Genomic DNA, 21,928 nt, shown 5'->3' with positions numbered 1-21,928 from the left:
TAAAAGTGTACAGTGTAGTGTCAAGTGAAACGTCCTGATTAACAACGACATTCTAAAAGAATCTAATGAAACGGATAAAAAGAACATTCCGAGACCAAACAGGTCACAGACAATTTTAGAGGACTGTTTAAATAATTATTTCAATGTATCTGTGTATGTTTGTCTACTGACATGTTTTGTTTTCTATATAGAGTATTATTCATTTATCTTTGTGTGTGTTAGACTTAAGATTGTTTTTTGTCATATTTTGTTTCACAGTAACAGCAATTAAGATGACAGTGCAAGGACACCTTACAATGAACTGAGAGAAGTGCCAAAGTGCACAAAAGACACTGAAAGACATTTGTTTTCATAACTGTACTGGAAGCATAAAATAACTAGATGACAAACTCATTCCAATTTTACGTTAGAACGAAAGTAAACAGATGATAAAACACAGTAATGTCTTGAAACTACATGTGAGTCCTGATGATCCTTCCGGAATCATCATGCCTCACATGGGAGGCATTGTGACATTACAGCCTTTATCACTGCGATTTTTAATATGTAAAAGTTTTTTTTTCTGGATTTGCGTCAGTATGTGCGAACTTCTAACATATACCAATGAATGTTGTAACCAGATATCTTTGCCGCGCTCCTGAAAAGCGCAGAATATCACGATAGCTATAAACTGTTATACGCTGCTATCGATCAGTAAAAAAAAAAAAAAAAAAAAACCGATGCACCTATGTTTCAAAATAACAATTGCCAATTTTTACTTCTTCAGGGAGCCGTGCCGCTCTCTAGCTGTTCTTCTGTGAATGTGTTGCGAGTCGGACGCAAAAGTATTGTGCTCTATACTGATATAATCATTTTATTGTAAAGTTAAGAGTTTAAGTGATTAAAAATATATGTAGCCACAAACAAGCGAGAATGTATATCGTGAAAAATTCGCTCCACCGCCACATTGGGTGGCCATGTTAATGTAAGTTTCCGTTTCATAATATAATACTTGAAGCCTTGAAGTTTATTTAATTTCAAAGAAAATCTCTCAACCTTATTTTCATTAATTATACTTGTGATAATCTTTCCTGTTTAAAAGATTTATGCAGCTTATGATCCAGCGTGTGTTCTGTCGGAACAGGAGGCTGTCGTGACGACATCGTTATAGTATTTATTCCAAGTTCTTTCAGTTCCGTTTATATGTTCGTATAAATCCAATTAGTTGGTCCCTTAGGTTTCTTTCATGTAACTTCTGTCTGTTTTCTCCGCGCGATCTTCCTCCGAAAAAAAAAATTTCTGTTCATTTTTTAGTAATTTTCGATATCGCGAATGAGAAAAGACAGCCGCCTCCCGCTCCGAACGGAACACCACGACTTTTCTAACGTCGGAGAGTACCGCACGAATTTTCCGCTAAAAGGTAATAGAATTTCTTAAAGCTGGATCAATTACACATGTTGCTGCTGTTCTCCGACAAATCTGGTGTGATTAATAGTAATTTATTCTGTCACGACAAAAAGAACCAATTTTATTTTTACCAAAGCAACAAAGCTCTCAATTAAATTACTAAAAATCATACCAGACAGTGACTGATAACAAATGACTAGAAATTAAAAGGTACACTGGAAACAAGAAGAAGAAAAATAAAAGAAAGTATCACTGAAGCTACGAAATATATGACTTGAAAAGTTACAAATTTTAAGAGCAGCTGTAAACATCAGGAGACACTGTGTGTGACTATGAAAGCAACGAGTATAACTGAAAGAAATGTAAAGCAAAAGAGCTACTCATTTACAAATTTGTTTTAATACTAGTTATGTAAAAGGCACATGATCATACATATGTGAATCTGAGAGTGGCATCACTATCATCAGTGTCCTCTGGAAAAGAGTAGACATCTATGGAACCATCCTGACGTCCCACCACTAAGTCTGGAGTGCCATTTGCCGTCAAGTCATAACAATCCATACAGGTAATACAACTACTGTTACTAGGTTTTTTCAGAATCCATGCATGGCTGACTTCATTCCTGCAACAATAACATCCAAGTTTCTAAGAAACCTCCAATTACATACATATAAAAATGTACATCAAAGTAAAGAGTGATTCTAAATGAATGGGACAAAAAGAAAGTATTCTGCAGTACAGTAATGATTTTATTTCAGAAATACACATACAGGTAAAAAGGTTAACGCCCACAATTCCTATGGACATATACAGACTTGTAATGTGGGTTCCATTTGTGACATGGAATCCAGTACTATGTTTTCTGCCAGGCCCATTCCAACGTAGCCCAATAAATGGAGTTAACCGTGCTAACTACCTGGTGGCTTCAACACTGTAAGCCTTGCAGAAATGGTGGTAATAAACCACGTCCTTCACACATCCCCACAAGAAAGAATAACTGATGTAAGGATAGGTGATATGGAGGGCAATAACACTTATGACACATCATTTGACCCAGCACAACCAGTCCAGAGATGTTGAAGATTTGAGGCGACTACATGCGAGGTTACACCAATGTGACTGGGCACCATCCAGCCGCAAAATGAAATTGGGTACCTCTTCTGTCAACTGAGGCAACAACCAGAGAGAAAGTATAGTGACATAGGTTATGCCTGTAATGGTAGATTCTGTGAAGGAGAGAGGGCTAAAGACTCTGCAGTTGATTATGGCAAAGCAAACATTAAGTTTCAGAGAATCACATTCATTTTCCAGAGAGGTATGGAGGTTTTGTGTACCCCATATCCTCAAATTACGTTTGTTCACTTTGTCACTTAAGTGAAATGTGGCTTCATCAGAAAGCACATGTCTGCAAAACCATCCAAGTCTAGCTATGCTTGAAAATCAGTGCATAATTGTCTCCATTTCATTTTCAACAGGTTTTAGTGCCCGAAACATCTGAATTCTGTAACTCTTGAACTGTAGATGCTTGTGCAACACATGTCACACTGTTGATTGCAGCACATTCACTTCTCTACTGGCACAACACATGGGTTTTCTGGGGCTGGGGCTTCTTTCATTAGAATTGGTTTGCCCATCTAGCAATCTTGTGATGGTATGGTACCATTTTTCCAAATGTGGTCAAAAAATGTCTTTGGACAAGATTACTGATGATGTTATTGAGTATTTTTTCTATCACAGATGCCACTACTTTGAATACTTATGCCAGCCATGAACAACATCGGTGACTTTCCATTGTTTCATTGTTGCCAGCTAAACTGTGAGTTAACTTTTCAGTCTACGTGTTTATTTCTGAAATAAGGCCATTACTGTAGTAATAGGCATACTTTCTTTTTGTCCCACTCATTTTGAATCATCCTATATTATCATGACACTCTTTTAAACACAAACAGAATTGTAATGTTTGTCTCTGATAAGTGAAAACATTAAATTACTAAGAAAAGCAAATTTTATGAAGTGCTTACTTATTTAGTACGTTTGTAAACTAAATTTAAGTCAGAAGCAACCATTACTTCGTTTAACTTTGTGTACATATGCACGACATAAACTGTGAATAACACTGGTGTGAAATATGGATATTCTCATAACTGTACCTGTTCTCTTGAAAGCAATATGATGAAACTTTTTCCTCCTTCTTATCTTTGTTTACATCATCTCTGGACAAGTTTTGCTGTTACTCCCCAGTTATTTGTTCAGTATCTTTTCATTCTCATATTCTGCAGTTTTCTTTACTTCTTTGTTCACAAATTTTCTAGCATGAGACTGATTCTGTTCTGAAAACCTGTGGCAACATCAATTTTCAATTTGAAAGTTACCACCAAGAGTACTTTGACTTTATGTCTCATGACAAATGGTAGTGCTTTATGTGTCAATGCCCCCGCCCATTTTACATATGTGTTTCCTGATGGTGTCCGAGATGCTGTCTATCCAGGATACAGTTCTTCATTAATTTGTCTTATTAATAAACTGTTCTGTGTAACAGGTCCCAATATATTTTTGAGAACCTTTTGTTCTTCATGTTCTAGCCTCTCAAGTAATCCTATTCCTTTAAGATTCAGATTTCCTGCCGCAAACAAGGCTTCAAGTCAGATTGTTGTATGGGAATGTATTAATTTGGCACTGACTGTTGTAGGTGTTCTTAGTGAGTTTGTATGGTAAACATATCTTGTTGATTTGTGTTTCCATATTTTCTCATATTAAATGATGCAAACAATAACTCTGGGGTGAGATTTTGGTCGGCTTAACAGCCAGTTACAAAAGAGTGCAATATGAGAATTACAATGCTTTCTGTTAACTAAGCCCACATTTTGTAAAGATAGTTATCCATGCATGAGTAAACAGACATATTAGTACCACCACCACCATGCCTTGATCTGACCATGAACTAATTCAACCAGTTATAGTTGGACCTACAGTTTAATGCCGACTCTGAAATATAGTGCACTTTGGCATTTTTCACATATAAAGGCTTTTGACAGAAGTGGAAAAATAATAAGTCAAAGAAAAAAATCATAGGACCACCCACTTAGCCATTGTGTCACACACAAATAGTAATTAGTACCTACACATATCTACATCTGTACTTTGCAGAATCACGTGACACTGCTACGTTTTTATTGGTAAAAATCCAGCTCAAATTTCAGTAGCTCACATTTTCTGTTCAAACTGAATGATGGCAGGGGGGAGGTAATGGGACTAATACACGAACACAGAAACTGCAATTTAACTGTGAAACTTAAGTTTATCAAATCTCAATTAGGTTGATGATGAGATACTTTCATTAAAAAAAATTATTTTAAAGAAATATAGGTCAAAGAATAATTTGTTCTTTATACACAGAATATTCACTTCAAGACTGTGCAGTTGCATTTACTAACTGGCATTTTCGTGTTAATGTATCATGACTATAACTCTCAATTTAGAGGATTTGATGACAATAGTAAACTATTTCTAGTTGCCATATGTTTAGTTTTTCTTCTGATATGTTTTAAAGCTGAACTTAGCAACCTGATTATAATTTATGTTTCAGTTGTCCATAAAGCATTAAACATAAGGAGGTGACTTTAATTTAGTGATAATGTCAAAGCTGAGGTTTACTGCAAGGATAATTGTGTTTACCTACTGCAATTGAAAATCTGTTGTTTGTATCTGTAAAACCTTTCATCACTGGCAATCACACCGCATAAACATTAACATTGGCGTTAGGCTCTGCACAGCTCACATGCCTATTCTTTCTAATTTTTTGTATTCAGTTTGTACATTTGTGGCTGTTATTACTGTGGTATCCTGGGCCGGTGATTTCAAAAGCCCAATGGAAGTCATGGACTTGATGATGGCTGCTAGGCCACAGAGTCACACATATCTTGCCAGCCAACTAGTGCTCATAGGTGCCGTTTAAAGTTAGCAGCACAGACACTCTGTCTTCAACTGTCATTGCATTGCTCTTGTGCATCATTGTCACTACACATCACCATTTTGGTCTCAGTACTCAGGTTGTTGATTTGGATTACTCATTGGACTTGTTATTCTGCTGTGTTGCCTCTATTGTCTGACTTCCCTTTGTTGTTGTTGTCCTCCTATTCACATTTGGTGATTTGCTGTTTAACGCCCTTGGCCATTCAATCAGTCCTGCAGGTTTTTTAGTTGTTCCTGGTCTTATCAGACTGTGGTCATTACAACTGGATCTTGGAACTGCAGCAGCAGTCACACTAGCTGTTCCAACAACAGTTTCCACAACAGTTACACCACCAACAGCAGAAAAATGAGTTGCTCCATCAAGAAATTCAGCAGTTGAAGGATTAACTGCAGGTTCAGGGTACTCATCCCATAATAGCAGTGGTCACTTCCCAGTCAGCTAATCAACCATCCACATTTCTGACTTTTAATGATACCAAAGAGAAGAGGGACACATATTTGCACTGGCTGAAACAGCACTTTGCTGATTTTCAGGTCACGGATGGTGCTCTACAGCACTCAATCTTTCTTTCTTGAGCTTCCTCAGAGATGTTATTCTTATTGAAGAAGTTGGCCCCCTCTCAAATCCAGTCACTATCACTTTCAAGGAGATATGCTCCTTACTTTTGAATTTCTATTTGCAATGATTCCATGAGGCCATATTGTAACTTGAGTGTCATCAATGCCACAGGCAACTTGGTCAGTTGTATCACTCATGGGTAATTGATCTACATGGGATGAGATACCACTCCAGCTTCACATGTGTAAACTCAGCTTGCAAAATTGCATATGCTCACTCTTTGATTAGAGACATAGAATTCCGATTGGCTACCAATCCAGAGCTATGTACTACTGTTCTCAAGCTGGAGAATCCTTCTTTGGGTGACACTCTGAAAATCACACACTCTTTATAGACATCACGCAGCTGGCGAATGTATGCCTCATGGCTTGACCACAAGTAGTGGAGTGCCAGCCACCACATTGTGCCTTGTGGGGGAACAGAATACCCATAAGCCTTTCACCCAATCGTGGTGTGTGATCCATTAATGTGTCAGTTTCCTCTGAACAGCCATCCCACTGGAGTAGGCACAGGAGCCTTGGGTTCCAAATGCTTCACTGCACACGCGTGTGCGGACTATCTGGATCGAAGAGCACGCTGCACCTGTTGTGGGATAGATACGCATCTCCGAACTGTCTGTTGTAAACAGTCAGTATAATCGGACCCAATTCCCCAGTCATACCAAAGGACGGTCATGAACATCAGGGGATTGTTCCCCAGGACGATCCTTCCACTACCATGATTATCATCCTCAAAATTGCAGACTGGAATAACTGTTTCAAGGTGGACACAGGAATTACCATTTACTTGGTAAACCTCGATATGTATCGATATCTGGGTTCCTCAGCACTGGCCCTACCCTCCCGTACATTGGTTGAGTACAGCAACAGTTCTACTCCCCTCCAGGGCCTGTTCACAATCACAGTTTTGTACATAAAGTTAACACAGCAGATAATGCTGTTTGTTGTAGATAGTCACTCAGCTGACAAAATTTTTGATTTGGAAGCCTTCTCGCTGCTTGGATTCTTCATCACCAATGAGCTTCAGGACAACTCTGACACAGTCCCCTTCCAGGAACTCAATAACCTCGTATGCTGCCTGCAAGCCTATATTCGAACATGGCCCGGGCACACTACAGATTCCCAGGCTCCTTACGTCCTTACGTCCAGACACAGTGCCCCATTTCTGCTGGGCATGACACATTCAAGTCTCCTTACAGATGGCTATTAAGCGGGAACTTGACACTTTCGTGAAGCTGAGGTGATTGAACATGTTAAAAATCAGCACTTGGGCCACTTTTCTACTAGTTGTCAAAAAACCCAATGGCTCCCTTTCACTATGCAAGAACTTTAAATTGACAATCAATGCCCAAGCAGAAATGAAACTCTACTACACACCATGTCCAGAGGGCCTCCTGCACAAAGATTATTGCAAGTGGGTGCCTTTCTAAGATAGATAGACCTTGTCGAAGCATATTGCCAGATCCCTCTGAATGAGGAGTCAGAATGCATAATGGTTATTAAAACTACCTATGACTAATATAAGTACAAGCACTTCCATTTTGGGATTTATTCTGCTCCAGCAATCTTCCAGAGATATCAGGAACAGTTAATCATGTCCATCTCTATCCATCCCTTCCTGCACTAACTATCTTCACAACTTAACTGTCACTAGCCGTCAGCACCGCATATGCAACCTTCACATCTTTTTTAACAAATTGCAAGATTCAAGATTCAAGTGCTGTTTACTCAAATGCCAGTTCTTCTGGGAGCAAGTGAAATATCTCAGACACTTGCCCAACAAAGAAGGAATCCAGCCCACTGACCATAATCTCGCAGCTACTGACTCTCTACTCTGCCACTAAAACTTACAGGAGCTGCAGGCTCTTTTTATTTATTTATTTGGGGGGGAGGGGGGGGAGGTACATTATTATTCTAAGTTCCTCCTATAAGTGGCCCATATTATGCATCCACTCAGATGCTTTCACACAGATGAAGCATATGCTGCGCTTAGTGCCCAGCCTTAAGCAATTTCCCCCATCATGTACTCTGCATTTGTCAATGGATGGCTCACCATATGGCAATGCTGGGAAGTAGGAATGATGAGGATACTGAACAACCAATTGCCTTTGCGTCAAAGACATTGACAACTGTCCAAAAGTATTACTCGCAAAGAAAAAAGAAGCTTTGGCTATTATATATGCAATAAAGAAGTCCCATGTTTACCTGTTCAGGACCAAGTTTACCCTCACCACAGATCAAAAAACAGTAGTAGTGCTCATCAGGCATCATTCCCGTCTTTCAGAACACAACAGCAACAGGGCCGGATGTTGTTCTTCAACTCCTACAATTACACTATTAAACACGAGCCCACAGCACAACACACAAATGTGGACACTCTTTCCTGCCTACCCACAAGTTCAGACAGGAAATCTCACACTTTCACATCAACATGGAACAGCGCCACACCTCGGAAGGGATTCCCATTGCAGCTACTCAAATCACTGCAGACACACAACATGATCTTATTTTATGGCACACCATGCACTATGTGCTCCATGAGTGGCCCACTTATTTTTCAACGCTTGCAAATCTGGAGCTCCAGAGTTAGGTTTGCCAATATCACTGCTCATCCATCACTGCTCGTGTGTTCCTGCTTGACATGCAGGCCAATACTCACTTTGTCATCATTCTGACTGCCTTGTGGCCACGATGTTTACAACTCATCCATCATAGAGTTCTGTGTCGAGGATGAAAGCACTCACAAGGCAACATGCCTAATGGCCAGGTCTGATGAAGGATGTCAAGGCCACAGTGTGATGAACATCAGTTCCACCTGTGCCCAGTACGAGGCTGCTAAACACTGATCTTTTGCCCACTGGTTCATCCACTGTTGCCCCTGGGACCGCATCCATCTGGAGATTTCTGAATTCTGTGTGGGTCAATTTTCATGGAACATTTTCTATAATTACCCATACGACGTGAGCATGGTGTCAACACAATAGATGCCCCAAGTAATGCACACGTTGATTCTTGGCACCAAAGGTCTCTCCTGCACCACTGTGACAAAACAATGGACCCCAATTCAAGGCGACGGCCTTCGACAAATACTGTGCCTCGAATGGCATCAAACATCTCTTCATTCCACTGATTCACTTTTCCTCCAATGGTGAGGCAGAATGTAGGGTGCGAACATTTAAACAGAAAATGTTAAAAGTGATGAGAATCACCATCACAGCTGCACTCATGATCTCCCTGAGCACATACACGTCCATTCCCATCCACAACCACTGTCCAGCAGAGCTCCTTCATGGGTGGCAGTTATGTACTTCTCCTCCGTCTCCTAATCCTGCAGACATTGCATGCAGGGTGTTATCCATCAAACACGGCAGTGTGGCCACACTTGCACAGGCAAGAGAAAAGTGGTTACTGCTTATGGGCAGTGCCTCAGGGCAGCTGACACTCTGAAGGGTTTGGAGGCCATCGTACCAAACACTCTGTCCACAACTACTGACTGCATCACTGCTGGTAGCCCCATTGTGCCTGGAAAGCCCGCCCTTGCCAGTCTCATGACCATACACACATACTAGCACCCCTGACCACGAACAGCGGTTCCTGCGGATGTGGGCATAGAGGTAGAGGTCTCGTGTGGCCTTTGCATTCTCAGCCGATGTTGCCTGCACTGCCAGGCCCCACCCCCAGTTCCTCCTGCCAGCTGGTGGGATTCAGTGCCAGGACACCAACTGTGCCACAAGTTCACCTCCCACAGCACTGCATATGTTGTTCCAGCCCTACACAACCATACCACGGACGAAGGATCTGGTACCCTTGCCTACTAATTTTGAAAGTCTGCTGGATGACACTGTTTTCAAAGATGGCTGCTAGACAGAACTGTTACAACAGTAATGGCTAGTTGTCGCTGCTGCAGTGCTGGCCGTAGGGGCATGCCCATCTAGCTGGCCGACAAGTGCTCACAGCCACACTTTAAGGCTAGCAGTACAGCGGCTCTGTCCTCACTGGTGACTGCACTGCTGTTATGTATTGTTGCCTCTACATATCACTGTTTTAGTCTCAATATTTGTTGCGACTTAGGTTTCAATCTGGATCATTTGTTGGACCTGTTATTCTGCCTTGCGATCTCTGTTGTCTGTCTTCCTCATGTTGTTGTTGTTGTTGTTGTTGTTGTACTTCAGTTCGCACTCGGTGACTCACTGTTTAATACCCTTCGCCAGTCGGCCATTTCCGAGGATTCTTGAGTCATTCCCAGTCTTGTCAGACTCCAGTCACTACAGTTACGTAAGTATTTATGCATATTTGTTACCCAAAATACAAATTTCAGAAGACTGCCAAATAGTCTGGAATGGAGACAGCACGTAAGATGTCATGTTTCACTGACTTACCTATTTTTTTTTCTCCGCACATGACAAGCAACAACTACCTATTTTCAAGGCAAATTTCCCAGTTTTTTTACAGATTTTATCACTGTATATCAAAAAATTACATTGCCAGCAGTATAACTAAGATAAAAATATTACACACAAAAACATACATGGCCTTGAGAAGAGCCGATATAATTCCACAAACGATAGCCAATAGGCCCGACGTCTGACAATACATAGAAACATGTCGGTTTTTGAAGTGGGAACACTATTTTGGGAACATTCCAGGCAAATGGCCACCAGCCAGCTCCACACTATACAGGTCACTGATAAGTAGTGGATCAATAACATTTCTATCCTTTCCTAATGCAGGAACAACTATAGCTACTTTCCATGGAACCCAGCACATCTCTGATTTTATCAACATTGTCACTATGAGAAATGCATAGTTTTAATAGTGTGCTTTTCCATAGTGTACAATGCTTTAGTTTTAGTGTGTCCACATGCAGTATGCAGGGAATTTTGTTGTTGCTACCATACTGATGAAATAAATATACTGTAAAAAATTTATTTCGGAGGGGAATTATATCATGCTTTTGTGATTTCCTTCAGTTCACACCAGAAGTGTAGCATGGTCTATTTATTAATTACATGATCTTTTGAAATTTCAGAAAAAAGTATTCACTGAATAGATATACATAACAAGGGAAGGAGTATTAAGTCAGTCAGCAGGACCACAACAGTAATCAGCTCACACCTACCCTGAGGATGAACAGGGTTTTATTTATTGTGTTTAGGTAACATTTACTGCTACAGATTCAATTATTTCTACCAACTTCTTTGTTTACATCTACAGTCATGCCACATTAGGCACTGCACAGTGCATAGTGGTGGATTAGCCACGTCCTGTCCTATGTCAGTCACACATGAAATAGTAGGAAATGACTAAATGTAAGTTTCTGTTCACGTTGTAATAAATCTTAGCTTATTGTCTTTGTTCCTAATTGAGATGCATGATAAAAGGAGCAGAATTGCACAGTCTACCCAGTTCTTTAAATTTTCTTGACAGTATGACACAAGAAAAATGTCTTTTAACAATTCTCATTTTAATCCTTTGAGCACCTCTGTCACATTTTCATATTTGTTACACCAACCTGTTGCCATCTATCTGAATTGCTACAACATTTGCTACCAGACACATAGAATGAGTGCCCCTAAAGGCAAGAGAAGCATTCTAGAATATGTCACACTAACATCTTGTTTGCTGTCTTGTTAATAGACGCATTGCAATTTTCGAGAATCCTGCCAACAAATCTAGCTCTTCCATTGGCCTCCCCTACAGTGAATTTCATGAATTTGTCCCATTTCACATAACTTCACAGTATTAACCCTAAAAATGAGGTTGGAGGAGGGGGCATGGTTCAGCTACAGAAATTTACTCTCTTTTTTATTGGCATCAATTTGCTATTATCCACCGTTAAAGAGAACTGCCATTCAATTTGTCACTTGGAAATACTGTCTACATTATCATGGTGGCGCGACAAAGCGTCACCCACGTAAGCTACATGGTTTCCATCTGACAACGAAAGGATGGGAGATCAGAGATAATTATTTGTTAATGAAATCACGGTTTTCATGTTCACACATTTTCTCTCAATGATATATTTGGTAAGGAAACTGTCTGCGTATGTAACTGTAGGAATGGCAGATTATGTTATTTTACATTTAAAGGAAGCATAATGCGCTTCTGAATGATATAGGTGTAAAACAGAGATTGATATTCATTTACAAATGCTAGTTATTTTACATTAAAAGGAAGCATAGCGCACTTCAGAATGATATACGTGTAAAACAGAGATTGAAGTTCATTTGCAAATGCTGTTATAGGGAATGTACAAAGCATCACAAATTATTGGAAAGAGACTCCATATCACAGCAAGATGTGCATTTGGCATCACAGATGGACTATGACAGTGTTCAAATTTCATTTCCACTGTGCATGAAGCTAATTGAGTACCTGGTCAAAATAAGACAACTAGTTTCTGTGGAAATGCACATTTTAACAGAAACTCATAATGTTTTTAAAGTGAACAAAACTGGACATTCTTGAATTTTCAATTGATAATTTCATATTTTTTCAAACAATAATTATTTTGAGCATTAAAATTGTCATTGCCACAATTGTATTATTCTTTATAACAGAAGTCTTAATTAAAAATTATTGTATTTAGAAAAGAATATTGTCCCGGAACTTTCTGGCATGTACCACACGGTTATACAGAGTGAACATTAATAAAACTGAGAAACTGCAGGGACAGATTCCTGACTGGAAATGGAGGAAAGAAGATCCTATGAACATGTGCTTGGAACTGCATCATTGCCACAGTAGATGCCACTGAGGAATGAAAGTTCCTCTGACCATGTGCCGTGTGTTCCTTGTGTGTTACAGGTTGTGTGATTGATGCAGCTTTCTGTAAGCAACAGAATGGTCTGGTATTCATGTTGAAACCAAGCCAAGGTGGTGTTTCTGCACAGCCAAGCAGGTGGAATTGGTTGTGAGGCAGCCCGGCTGTACCAAACAAGTATCCTCGCAGCCAACAACCACGTCGCACAACATTTGAAACCCTTTTTGGGCGTTTATGTGATCACGGGTCCTTTCAGACAACGAACATGCAGGGAGGCTGCTGACTGTGTGCACACCAGATTTGGAGAACAGCATTCTACAGGATATTGAGACAAACTGTAGTACAAGTTCAAGGCAAATAGCCTGCCAACATGATGTAAGTCAATGCATGATTACGTGTATCTTGCATGACTGCCACTACTATCCCTATCGCTTGCAACGCGTATGAGGATTATCAGCAGCATATTTCCTGCTACTGGAAGGATTCTGTTGATGGTTTTTGCATCGGTCCATCACAATTATGGACGTCATCAGTCTTCTTTACCATGAAGCAACATTTACCAGAACTGACATCATCAATCTGCATAATTGTTATCTATGATCTACAGACAACCCTCAGGAAATGGATGAAGCATCTCATCAGCATCGGTTCAGGGTGAATGTATGGGCAGGAATTCTTGGTGACCACATACTTGGACTGATTATTATTTCACAATGCCTGGACTTCTTGTAGAATACTTTGCCTGGGTTTCTTGAGAATGTGCCTTTGGCAACTGACAGGTTATGTGGTTTCTGCTTGATGGAGGAACGTACCTGGATATCTTGTGGAATACTCTGCCTGGGTTGCTTGAGAATGTGCCTTTGGCAATATGACAGGTTATGTGGTTTCTGCATGACGGAGTACCACCCCACTTCAAAATTACAGTTTACCAACACCTCAAAAACATCCTCCCCGCTCGTTGGGTAGGGCATGGAGGCCCTGCAGCATGGCTTGCTAGATCACCAGTCTCAAGTTCCCTGGATTTTTAACTCTAGGGGAATCTGAAAAGCACTGTGTGTGCTGAACCAGTTTCTGATATGCAGACCTTCAACAGCGTGTTCACGAAGCATATGATGCAATTCAGAGAGAGGCTAGAACATACAAAGAAAGTGCGGCAGTCCACGATGTGACATGTGAACACATGCATTGCATCCTCTGGCGGCCACTTTGAACATCTGTTGTGATGTGGATGCAATGCAGCTCTGTATTATGTTCTGGGACAATCTGTTGTCATTGCACACATACCATCCATTTATGGACACATGTCCATTAGGACCTTCTTTCCTCCATTTCTAGTCAGGAGTTCATCCCTGCAGTTCATCGGTTTTATTAATGTTCACCGTATATATAGAGTAAATGCACACCAACTGAGTCATTTGTTTCAGGTCTTTCCTAGGTAGTTTCATGATGCAAACAAAGTTTGTGTTTCACTATCTGTTCGTTTAAGAATTTTGACCTGTCTTAGTTATTGAAAATGAATTTTCTGTGAAGTGTGTGTTTTTAGAAAATTTGACCAGAAGAAAAATAAAAAAAGGGTTTATTGGCAATTAGAATTTTGTTATCTACATTTAACATCAAGAATATGGTATTATCTGCAAATGACTTCAAGCAGCAAACACTAAAGCTAAGTAGTAGAACTTAATATTGTTTATATCTCTCATTTCCCACTAAATCTTATCATGTGCTGAAATAGCTGTAATTAAAGCTAAAACTGCACAAAGAGTTGATCCCAAGAAATGTGTATCGAAGCATTATGAAGCTACATGACATTATTTACAGGTTCTAAATAGGCAAGTATTGCAATAAATGTAGCTTATTTGGAAAGTGAAAAGTTCTAATTGGTTTGTACACCTGGGGTTTTTATATCTCAGATACTCTGAGGAGAGCTAGAGAGTTATAATTGTGGATGTTGTATGGGAGCTTAGTGTAAAAAATTTAGAAGACTAATGCTGTTTATATTTCAGCTGAAGAAGAAAAAAAAGACACCAGTATTCAGATGGAGCATGAAAGGGAAAAAAGGATGTGTATATAACAACGGTGGACAGATAATTTCAAAGAATGTAGAAAATAAAAAAGATTCAAACTGTATTCAAACCAGAATCTAGAAGAAGAAGAAAGATAAGTACATTAGAGACAAGAAAGTCTGTGTATTTTAGTTTTTGTTCTTGGTAAAAACTGTTACACGCTGTTTCAATATGACTATTACAGAGGAGAGTGCAGACAGCACTGATAATAATTGTTTAACTAAAGCAATAGTGAGTGTACTTTTTGAATTATTCAAATGATAAATTCAGTATAATCTTGTTAAATAAACTTAGTACATTAAATCCCTTTAGACATAAGTAAATGCTAATTCATTCTACTTGGCCAGACAGCTTAATTATTTGTGTTTGACTCACCTTGTAACTGTGACGACACCAATTCTTCCATCAACAGTTCCATATAATATCTGGTCATCACTTCCAGGAAATGGAAACAGCACTGATGGCACAGACTCTAACTCTACACTGTGTAAGAGATCATGTCGATCCAATACCCGCAAAATTCTGTCTTCACATGCCAAAACTGCCAACAACTTATTGTTACCCTGCAGATGGACATCAGAAAATTTATTTCTAATTTTCACTGAGTATACATTATTTTGGTGTATGTACAGAAGATGAAACAGATTACAGCACATAATATTGAAATTTACAAGTAAAATAACTGGATTAGCCCAACATTCAGGTTTTCACACAGATTATTTTAACTCATATCTGCCTTTCCCTACGTGCCATGCCTAGCCACCCAGGATAAGAATAATTTTCAAACAATCTTCAACAGCTGCAAGTCCATATACAGCCTATAATTTTTTTTTTTTTTCAAAATCTCGACTAAAAGAGTTCTGAGTTGGTAGCAGTAAGGAGACATGCTTTGCATCCAGCAAAACAATGCTGCATATAGCAGCACAATAATAGCCACTGGTGAATACTGTGCTTCATTTTGCTTTGCTGTGTTTGCCTGTTTCCACTAAAATGTGTGACTGAATGCTTCCTTGTGACACAGACACTACTTGTGATTCCTAGCAATAGAACACTCATTGTTTGCAATGAGTACTTGGGACATACCAGAAAGCATTAATACAGCAGCTGCACTGCTTGTAGAAGGTGGGATATATTCCCTTTGTGCTTTTTCTATACTTGCACAAGTAAATGTGCAGGGAGACTGCTTGTATCCCACACCCCCCCGAATAGTATTCAAGAAAAAGTTTACAGATGATTAAGATTTCCTTCTGGTAGCCAATTCACATTTTTGACGACATACTTAAGATAATGATTATATGCTCTTCAAGGCCACGCCATTAACATTTTATTTAATTGTATTGAACATACTTTTTGACAAGAAGCAACACAATACATTCAGTATGAAAATGTTTAAAGTCTTAGACTCTATTAAACTGAGAGGCTTGGGCCAGTTTCAATACCAGCATAAAACCTCTGTTAGTATCTGATGATCCCTACTATGCCACTGCATTCCGTTCCTTATGGAAGACACTCTCTCATTTGAAATAAAATCTTCATGTCACAAATTTTAGAATCTCCTTATCTCCACATACGCCACAAAAAATTAAATTCTGATCAACATTTTATTTTCTGCAAACAAAGTGGTTTGAAAAGAGGCTATAAGATGAATATTGACAAAATTAAGACAATGATATGGGAATGTACTTGAATTAAATCTAGTGTTGGTTAGGGAATTAAACTAAAAAATGAGAAACTAAAAGCAGTAGATGAGTGTGGCTATTTGGGCTGCAAAATAACTGATTCTGACCTACATAGAGATGACATAAATGCAGACTGGAAATACCAAGCGAATCACTTCTGAAAAAGATAATTTTTTACAGCAAATGTAAGTGTAGGAAGTATTTTCTTATGGCATTTGTCTGGAGTGTAGCCTCATACAGAAGTGGAATGTTGGCGGTAAACAGTCTAGACAGGAAGAGAATAGAAGTTTTTCAAATGTGGTGAATCAGAAGGATGTGAAGATTAGACAGGTAGATCAAGCAACTGTTAAGGAGGTTAAAAAAAAAGAAAGAAAAGGAAGGCAGAACCTGACTAAATGAAGGGATTGGTTGGTTGACAGGGCATATCCTAGACATCCAGGAATTATCAATTGGATAATGGAAGGGGAGTGCCGCACGAAGATCAAGGTGTGAACGCAGTAAGCAGGTACAAATGTATGTTGTTTGCACTACATGGATAAGAGCCTTGCACAGGAGAGTATGGAGAGTGTATTCAAACCAAGCTTTAGACTGAAGACTGCATCATACAACAGTATGTGCATGTTTTCTTGCATGTAAGCTTCATAGATCTGATCTGCCGGTATGAAGTGAAATAACAAAACAATAAAAAAAGTCAATTTAGTTTTTCAAATACAGTTGTGCCATTCTACCAGTACTTTGTCCCAATAAATGTTTGTTTGTGTGTATGTGAAGAGAGAGAGAGAGGGCGGGGAGGGCGGGGGGTAGAAAGAGCAAAAGAGAGTCTTCAAGGATTCTCGGTGCAGTAAACCATTACAGAACATCAATGAAAATGTTCTTGGCTTATAATCAGCATAATTTCAAATAAAACACTCAAGCTTTCGATAGCTGTCCCCACCATCATCATCAGGAGTTGAAATTACCAACTGATTGCCCGATTGCCGGTGACTGCAGCTTTTGGTGACATTGGTGGAAACAGCAATTGAAAGCTCAAGTGTTTTATTCAAAATTATGTGGCTTGTAAACCAAGAAGATATTATCGAAGCATGCCACTGCAAAAGAATCTGAGGACACGTTAAAGAACAATATTTGGTATATTTCTAATTCATTTCTCTGTTCTTACTTTACTAAAGATAAATGCACCCCATAGTGTTGCACAATATATAACACATATGCAAGCATTATTAAAATCAGAAATAGTCACCTTTTCTGCCCCCAGAGCAATGACATCAACTATGCGATCTCCACAAAGAAAAGAATTAACATCTTTACAGTCAAAATATTGATTATATGCATGATCACCACATACTAAAAGATTGCTTCCACAGACATACCTGAAACAAATCAGGATAAGTAATAACTATTAGAAGATAATAAAAGAGAAATTATAATTATCAAACAGCTGTTAATGAAAGCTCTCATGAGCAACTGGTTTGCTATTAAATGTTAACTAAACAAAAATTTTGCACTCATTTACACACCCAAAGGCAATGACATCTTGAACATTAAAAATGTAACATTTGGACAAATAAAAGAACTTAAATATTCCAGCATCCTCTTTGACTGTGTAAATAATCACAATATGAAATGAGAAGTATATTTCACAATGCCCATAAGGCATATCAAGCTTTGTGGTATAAGTCAAAGACCAGAGACAGATCTAGTAAAATCAAAATATGTACATTTAAGTCAGCTGAACAAACAGTTCTTGCTAGCATATCTACTAAAATCATTAACAATTCTGACCTGAAGTGTAATATGTCAATGTCACTTTTTGCAATGCTCTTTCAAATATCTACATTTCATAATCAGCAAAAGGGGTATTCTTTCCACCTGACAATAGCACAAGCCATTAATAACAAGCTCCCTCCTCAGCCTAAACATCTATATCCCTTAAGGGGAAAAGTAAACAACTGAATGCTGACGAAGCAGCATGGACTTCACACCCCCTCAATACACTTTGGAAGAAGGGTGCAGGGTTTGTATGGTCACTACATGTAACAAAGCATTTCATATCCTCAAACAGTCTGCACCTTGTCTAGTATTGTACTCGACTAACAAACCACTGATAATAGCTACTGATGCATCTCATCTAGTCTTGAACTCGCCAAACAAACCACTGATAATAGCTACTGATGCATCTCGTCTAGTCTTGTGCTCGCCAAACAAACCATAGATAATAGCCACTGATGCATCACAATAAGGCAGAGGAAGAGTTGTCACACATCGACAAAGCAATTACAAGCAGCCCATCCTTTTCATATCCGCACATTTAAATCAGCTCAGTAAAAGAACGTGCAAACAGAAAAAGTGGTACCAGTGATTATTTATGCTGTAAGCCAAATCTGTATCTATCTCCGTGCTGTCAGTTTTCACCTTTTGACGGACCACAAAACTCAGTTCACAAAGTTTAGTCTTCAATCTCTTTTATCACATAAGACATCTCAACACTTACACTGGTGGGCTCTGTTTTTATCAGCATGTGATTATCAAATAGGGTTAAAGCCTACCAGCTGTCATGTCATTGCATACACACTACAAACTTCCAGACGGTCCAGGCCACGAGTCTGATTAATAGGAAGTCATATGTATCAAGAGGCATACCACTCATTGCAAGAATTTCATTCACCATCACCACAATCACTACAAAATGGGGGGGGGGGGGGGGGGGGGAAATAATGACACCATGCTTTGACAGGCCTTGAACTGAGTGAGGTTAGGCTAGTGTCAGATCACTTACCAGTAAGGGCTATCTTGATGTTAAAAGTCTAATTTTCCTTAAGGTTTTTCTTAACTGCACAAAATGATGTGTGACTACTTGAAACAGAAATTTAAGACTCAACAGGTGGTTGTTCAACTCACCCTCAACTCTCTCTCTCTCTCTTTCTTTTTCTCAGCAATAGACAGCAAGATTGAGTGCCTTGCTAACTCATGTTTGTATTGTGCTCCTCAACAGGTTCTTCCCTTATGTGTCATATCAGGAGGGGGGATATTGTATCCAATAATGACAATGGTAGGGACACAGGCGGCAAGGATTGTCGAAATGGACCACCAGTGGCACTTTGTTCCATTGACTTACATTGACAGAGATCCTCCAAGAAGTGAACACACTCCTGCCTCCACACAGAGCCATGTGGTGCTAACCAGAGGTCCCTTGGATGGTATATGTAGGCCTACGCAACAAAGAATAAGGATATTCATGTTCTTACTAGCAAGAAGTTATTTCATTATGTTCCAGCCTGTCCCATGTACTTACTATAGGCTATTGTGTTGCCCGGATTCTCCCTTACTGTTTACCAACAACTACTGAGCACTGGATTTGTACTTTGAGTAAATTGCTCTTGCGCTTCATTTTCAATAAACATGATGTGCACCAAATTACAACAAATGGGTTCACATATTTTATGGAGAACTTTTCTTTCAAACAACATTCTGTCCAGTTTACACTTTTGGTACTTTAGGTAGCACATCCACACACAACAGCTAGTTGGATCTGCCTTTTATAGGTGTTTTTCCGCCCCCTTGGCTAAATGGTCAGAACATCTGATACCGTGCAGTGGGTCAGACATTTTCTCCACTTGGGGATTGGGTATTGTGTTGTCATCATCATCATTTAATCATCTACATGCAAGTCACCCAATGTGGCATCAACTGAAAAGACTTGCAATTCAACAGCTGGTGGAGAATCCTGGTCACCAATGCCATATGACCATTTCATTTGATTTCATTTATAATTTGTTGAAGGACTTCTTGTCATGAGGGTAGAATGAAGGCAATTGTAGCTTTGGTTGTCAGCTTGTGATCTCAGATGTATTTTGGCTTGGCAGTAAGGTAGCTGTCCGAATACATCACCCCGTAATTTGAATTCTTGTATTTGCAGGTATGGTTCACATGCAGGATGGAAATATAGAAGTGGCCCTGGGACCCACTTCAGGCTCTGTTTAGTCTCATATACAGTGAAACCCCTATTTACATTTTCATGTAGTCCAGACTTAAAAATGCAAAATTGAGGAAAATACAAGAATTAAGGAAAATGTTGAAACCCCCAAAAATATGAGCAAAAACACATGTAATTGGCATATATGATTAAAAATTACAATCCTCTCCAATATTTTGCATAAAATTTATCCCAGTGAAGGAAATTAAATATACACTACAATGTTTATACAATAATTTGTGATAATCAATTGCATCAGTTCTTAAAAAATTACAGATGTGTAACAGGAAGTAAAAACTCATCAAAAAATCGAAACTGCTATCTGGGTACAAGGTAATTGAGCTGTTTTCTGACATGCTACGACTACAAATTATACGTTGAAAACATGCGTTTTTGGCAGATCATGCTTCGCGCTCACCCAGACAAAAGCAAAAACTGATGAATTAAACCAAAAACACCACAGCGTCTAAGTAGTTAAATGATATGCATAAATGCGAACATCTGGTTAATGACATACTTTGTCATAAGTGCTGTTATTGTTTAATGATTTTCTTATGAGCCGCACTTTATATGCTTACCACCATGAACACATTATTTTAGTCAAATAATGGAAATCATCAACAATATAGGAAAAGATAGATTGCTACTTACCATAAAAAAGACATATTAAGCTGCAGACAGGCAAAATTAAGACACTCATATAACTTTCAGCTACAGCCTTTGTCAGTAAAATAGACACACACACACACACACACACACACACGCACACGCACACGCACACGCACACACACTCACACAAGCAAGCACACCTCACGCACACGACTCCCCCCAGCTTCAGCATATCGGGCCTGAGATGCTGAAGCTGGCAGTCATGTGTGCGTGGGGTGTGCTTGCTTGTCTGTCTGCGTGTGTGTGAATGTTGCGTGTGTGTGTCTCTTTTAGTGATGAAGGCTGTGGGTGAGAGGTACATGTTAGTGTCTTTTAACTGTGCCTGTCTGCAACCTGACGTGTCTTCTTTACGGTAAGTAGCAATCTCGCTTTTCCTACATTGTTAAAGTGTTATTTTAGTCTTGATGAGAGAAACAGAGATGTAAAAAAATGAGTTTACTTCCACAATTGACTTTACAAGCTTATTAGAAATCGGATCAGTGAATTTCTGTACACTGTGTAAAATGTAAATTTGAAAGAAATCTCAGGTACTGCATTTTCGCTTCATGCCTCTATCTCTGCTGCCAATCTTTATGATCTACAGTATGTACTGTGTGTGTGGTGGAAAGTATGTAAACGAGTAGTGTATGTAGTTGTTGCAACTGTATCATGTCAGATTTGAACAAGAAAGTCTTAAAAATGTGCTATCGCAAAACCCTTGTTCTATTTACGTGTGACATCTCTGTCATAGCACATCTTCTGCACGAAAAATATATTTTCGGCATCTCATAAAATGCTTTCACCCCTACCTGCACTCCTGTCACTG

At 39.2% G+C, this 21,928-nt stretch overlaps 1 protein-coding gene across 2 annotated transcripts in view; it reads right to left on the bottom strand.

Annotated features, from left to right (window-relative positions):
• LOC124622061 (Bardet-Biedl syndrome 7 protein homolog) overlaps positions 1 to 21,928 on the bottom strand; it is a 148,118-nt gene that overhangs the window by 99,910 nt on the left and 26,280 nt on the right. For both annotated transcript variants that reach the window (XM_047147634.1, XM_047147635.1), the window contains 3 exons: positions 17,722 to 17,851; positions 15,178 to 15,365; positions 1,819 to 2,008 (listed from right to left, as the gene is read on the bottom strand). In XM_047147634.1, coding sequence (XP_047003590.1) covers positions 1,819 to 2,008; positions 15,178 to 15,365; positions 17,722 to 17,851 — 508 coding nt within the window. The remainder of the gene's footprint in view (positions 1 to 1,818; positions 2,009 to 15,177; positions 15,366 to 17,721; positions 17,852 to 21,928) is intronic.

The sequence above is a fragment of the Schistocerca americana genome, chromosome 7 (assembly GCF_021461395.2).
Source record: "Schistocerca americana isolate TAMUIC-IGC-003095 chromosome 7, iqSchAmer2.1, whole genome shotgun sequence".
NCBI classification, from domain to species: domain Eukaryota; kingdom Metazoa; phylum Arthropoda; class Insecta; order Orthoptera; family Acrididae; genus Schistocerca; species Schistocerca americana.
This window is presented reverse-complemented; position numbering and strand designations above follow the sequence as displayed.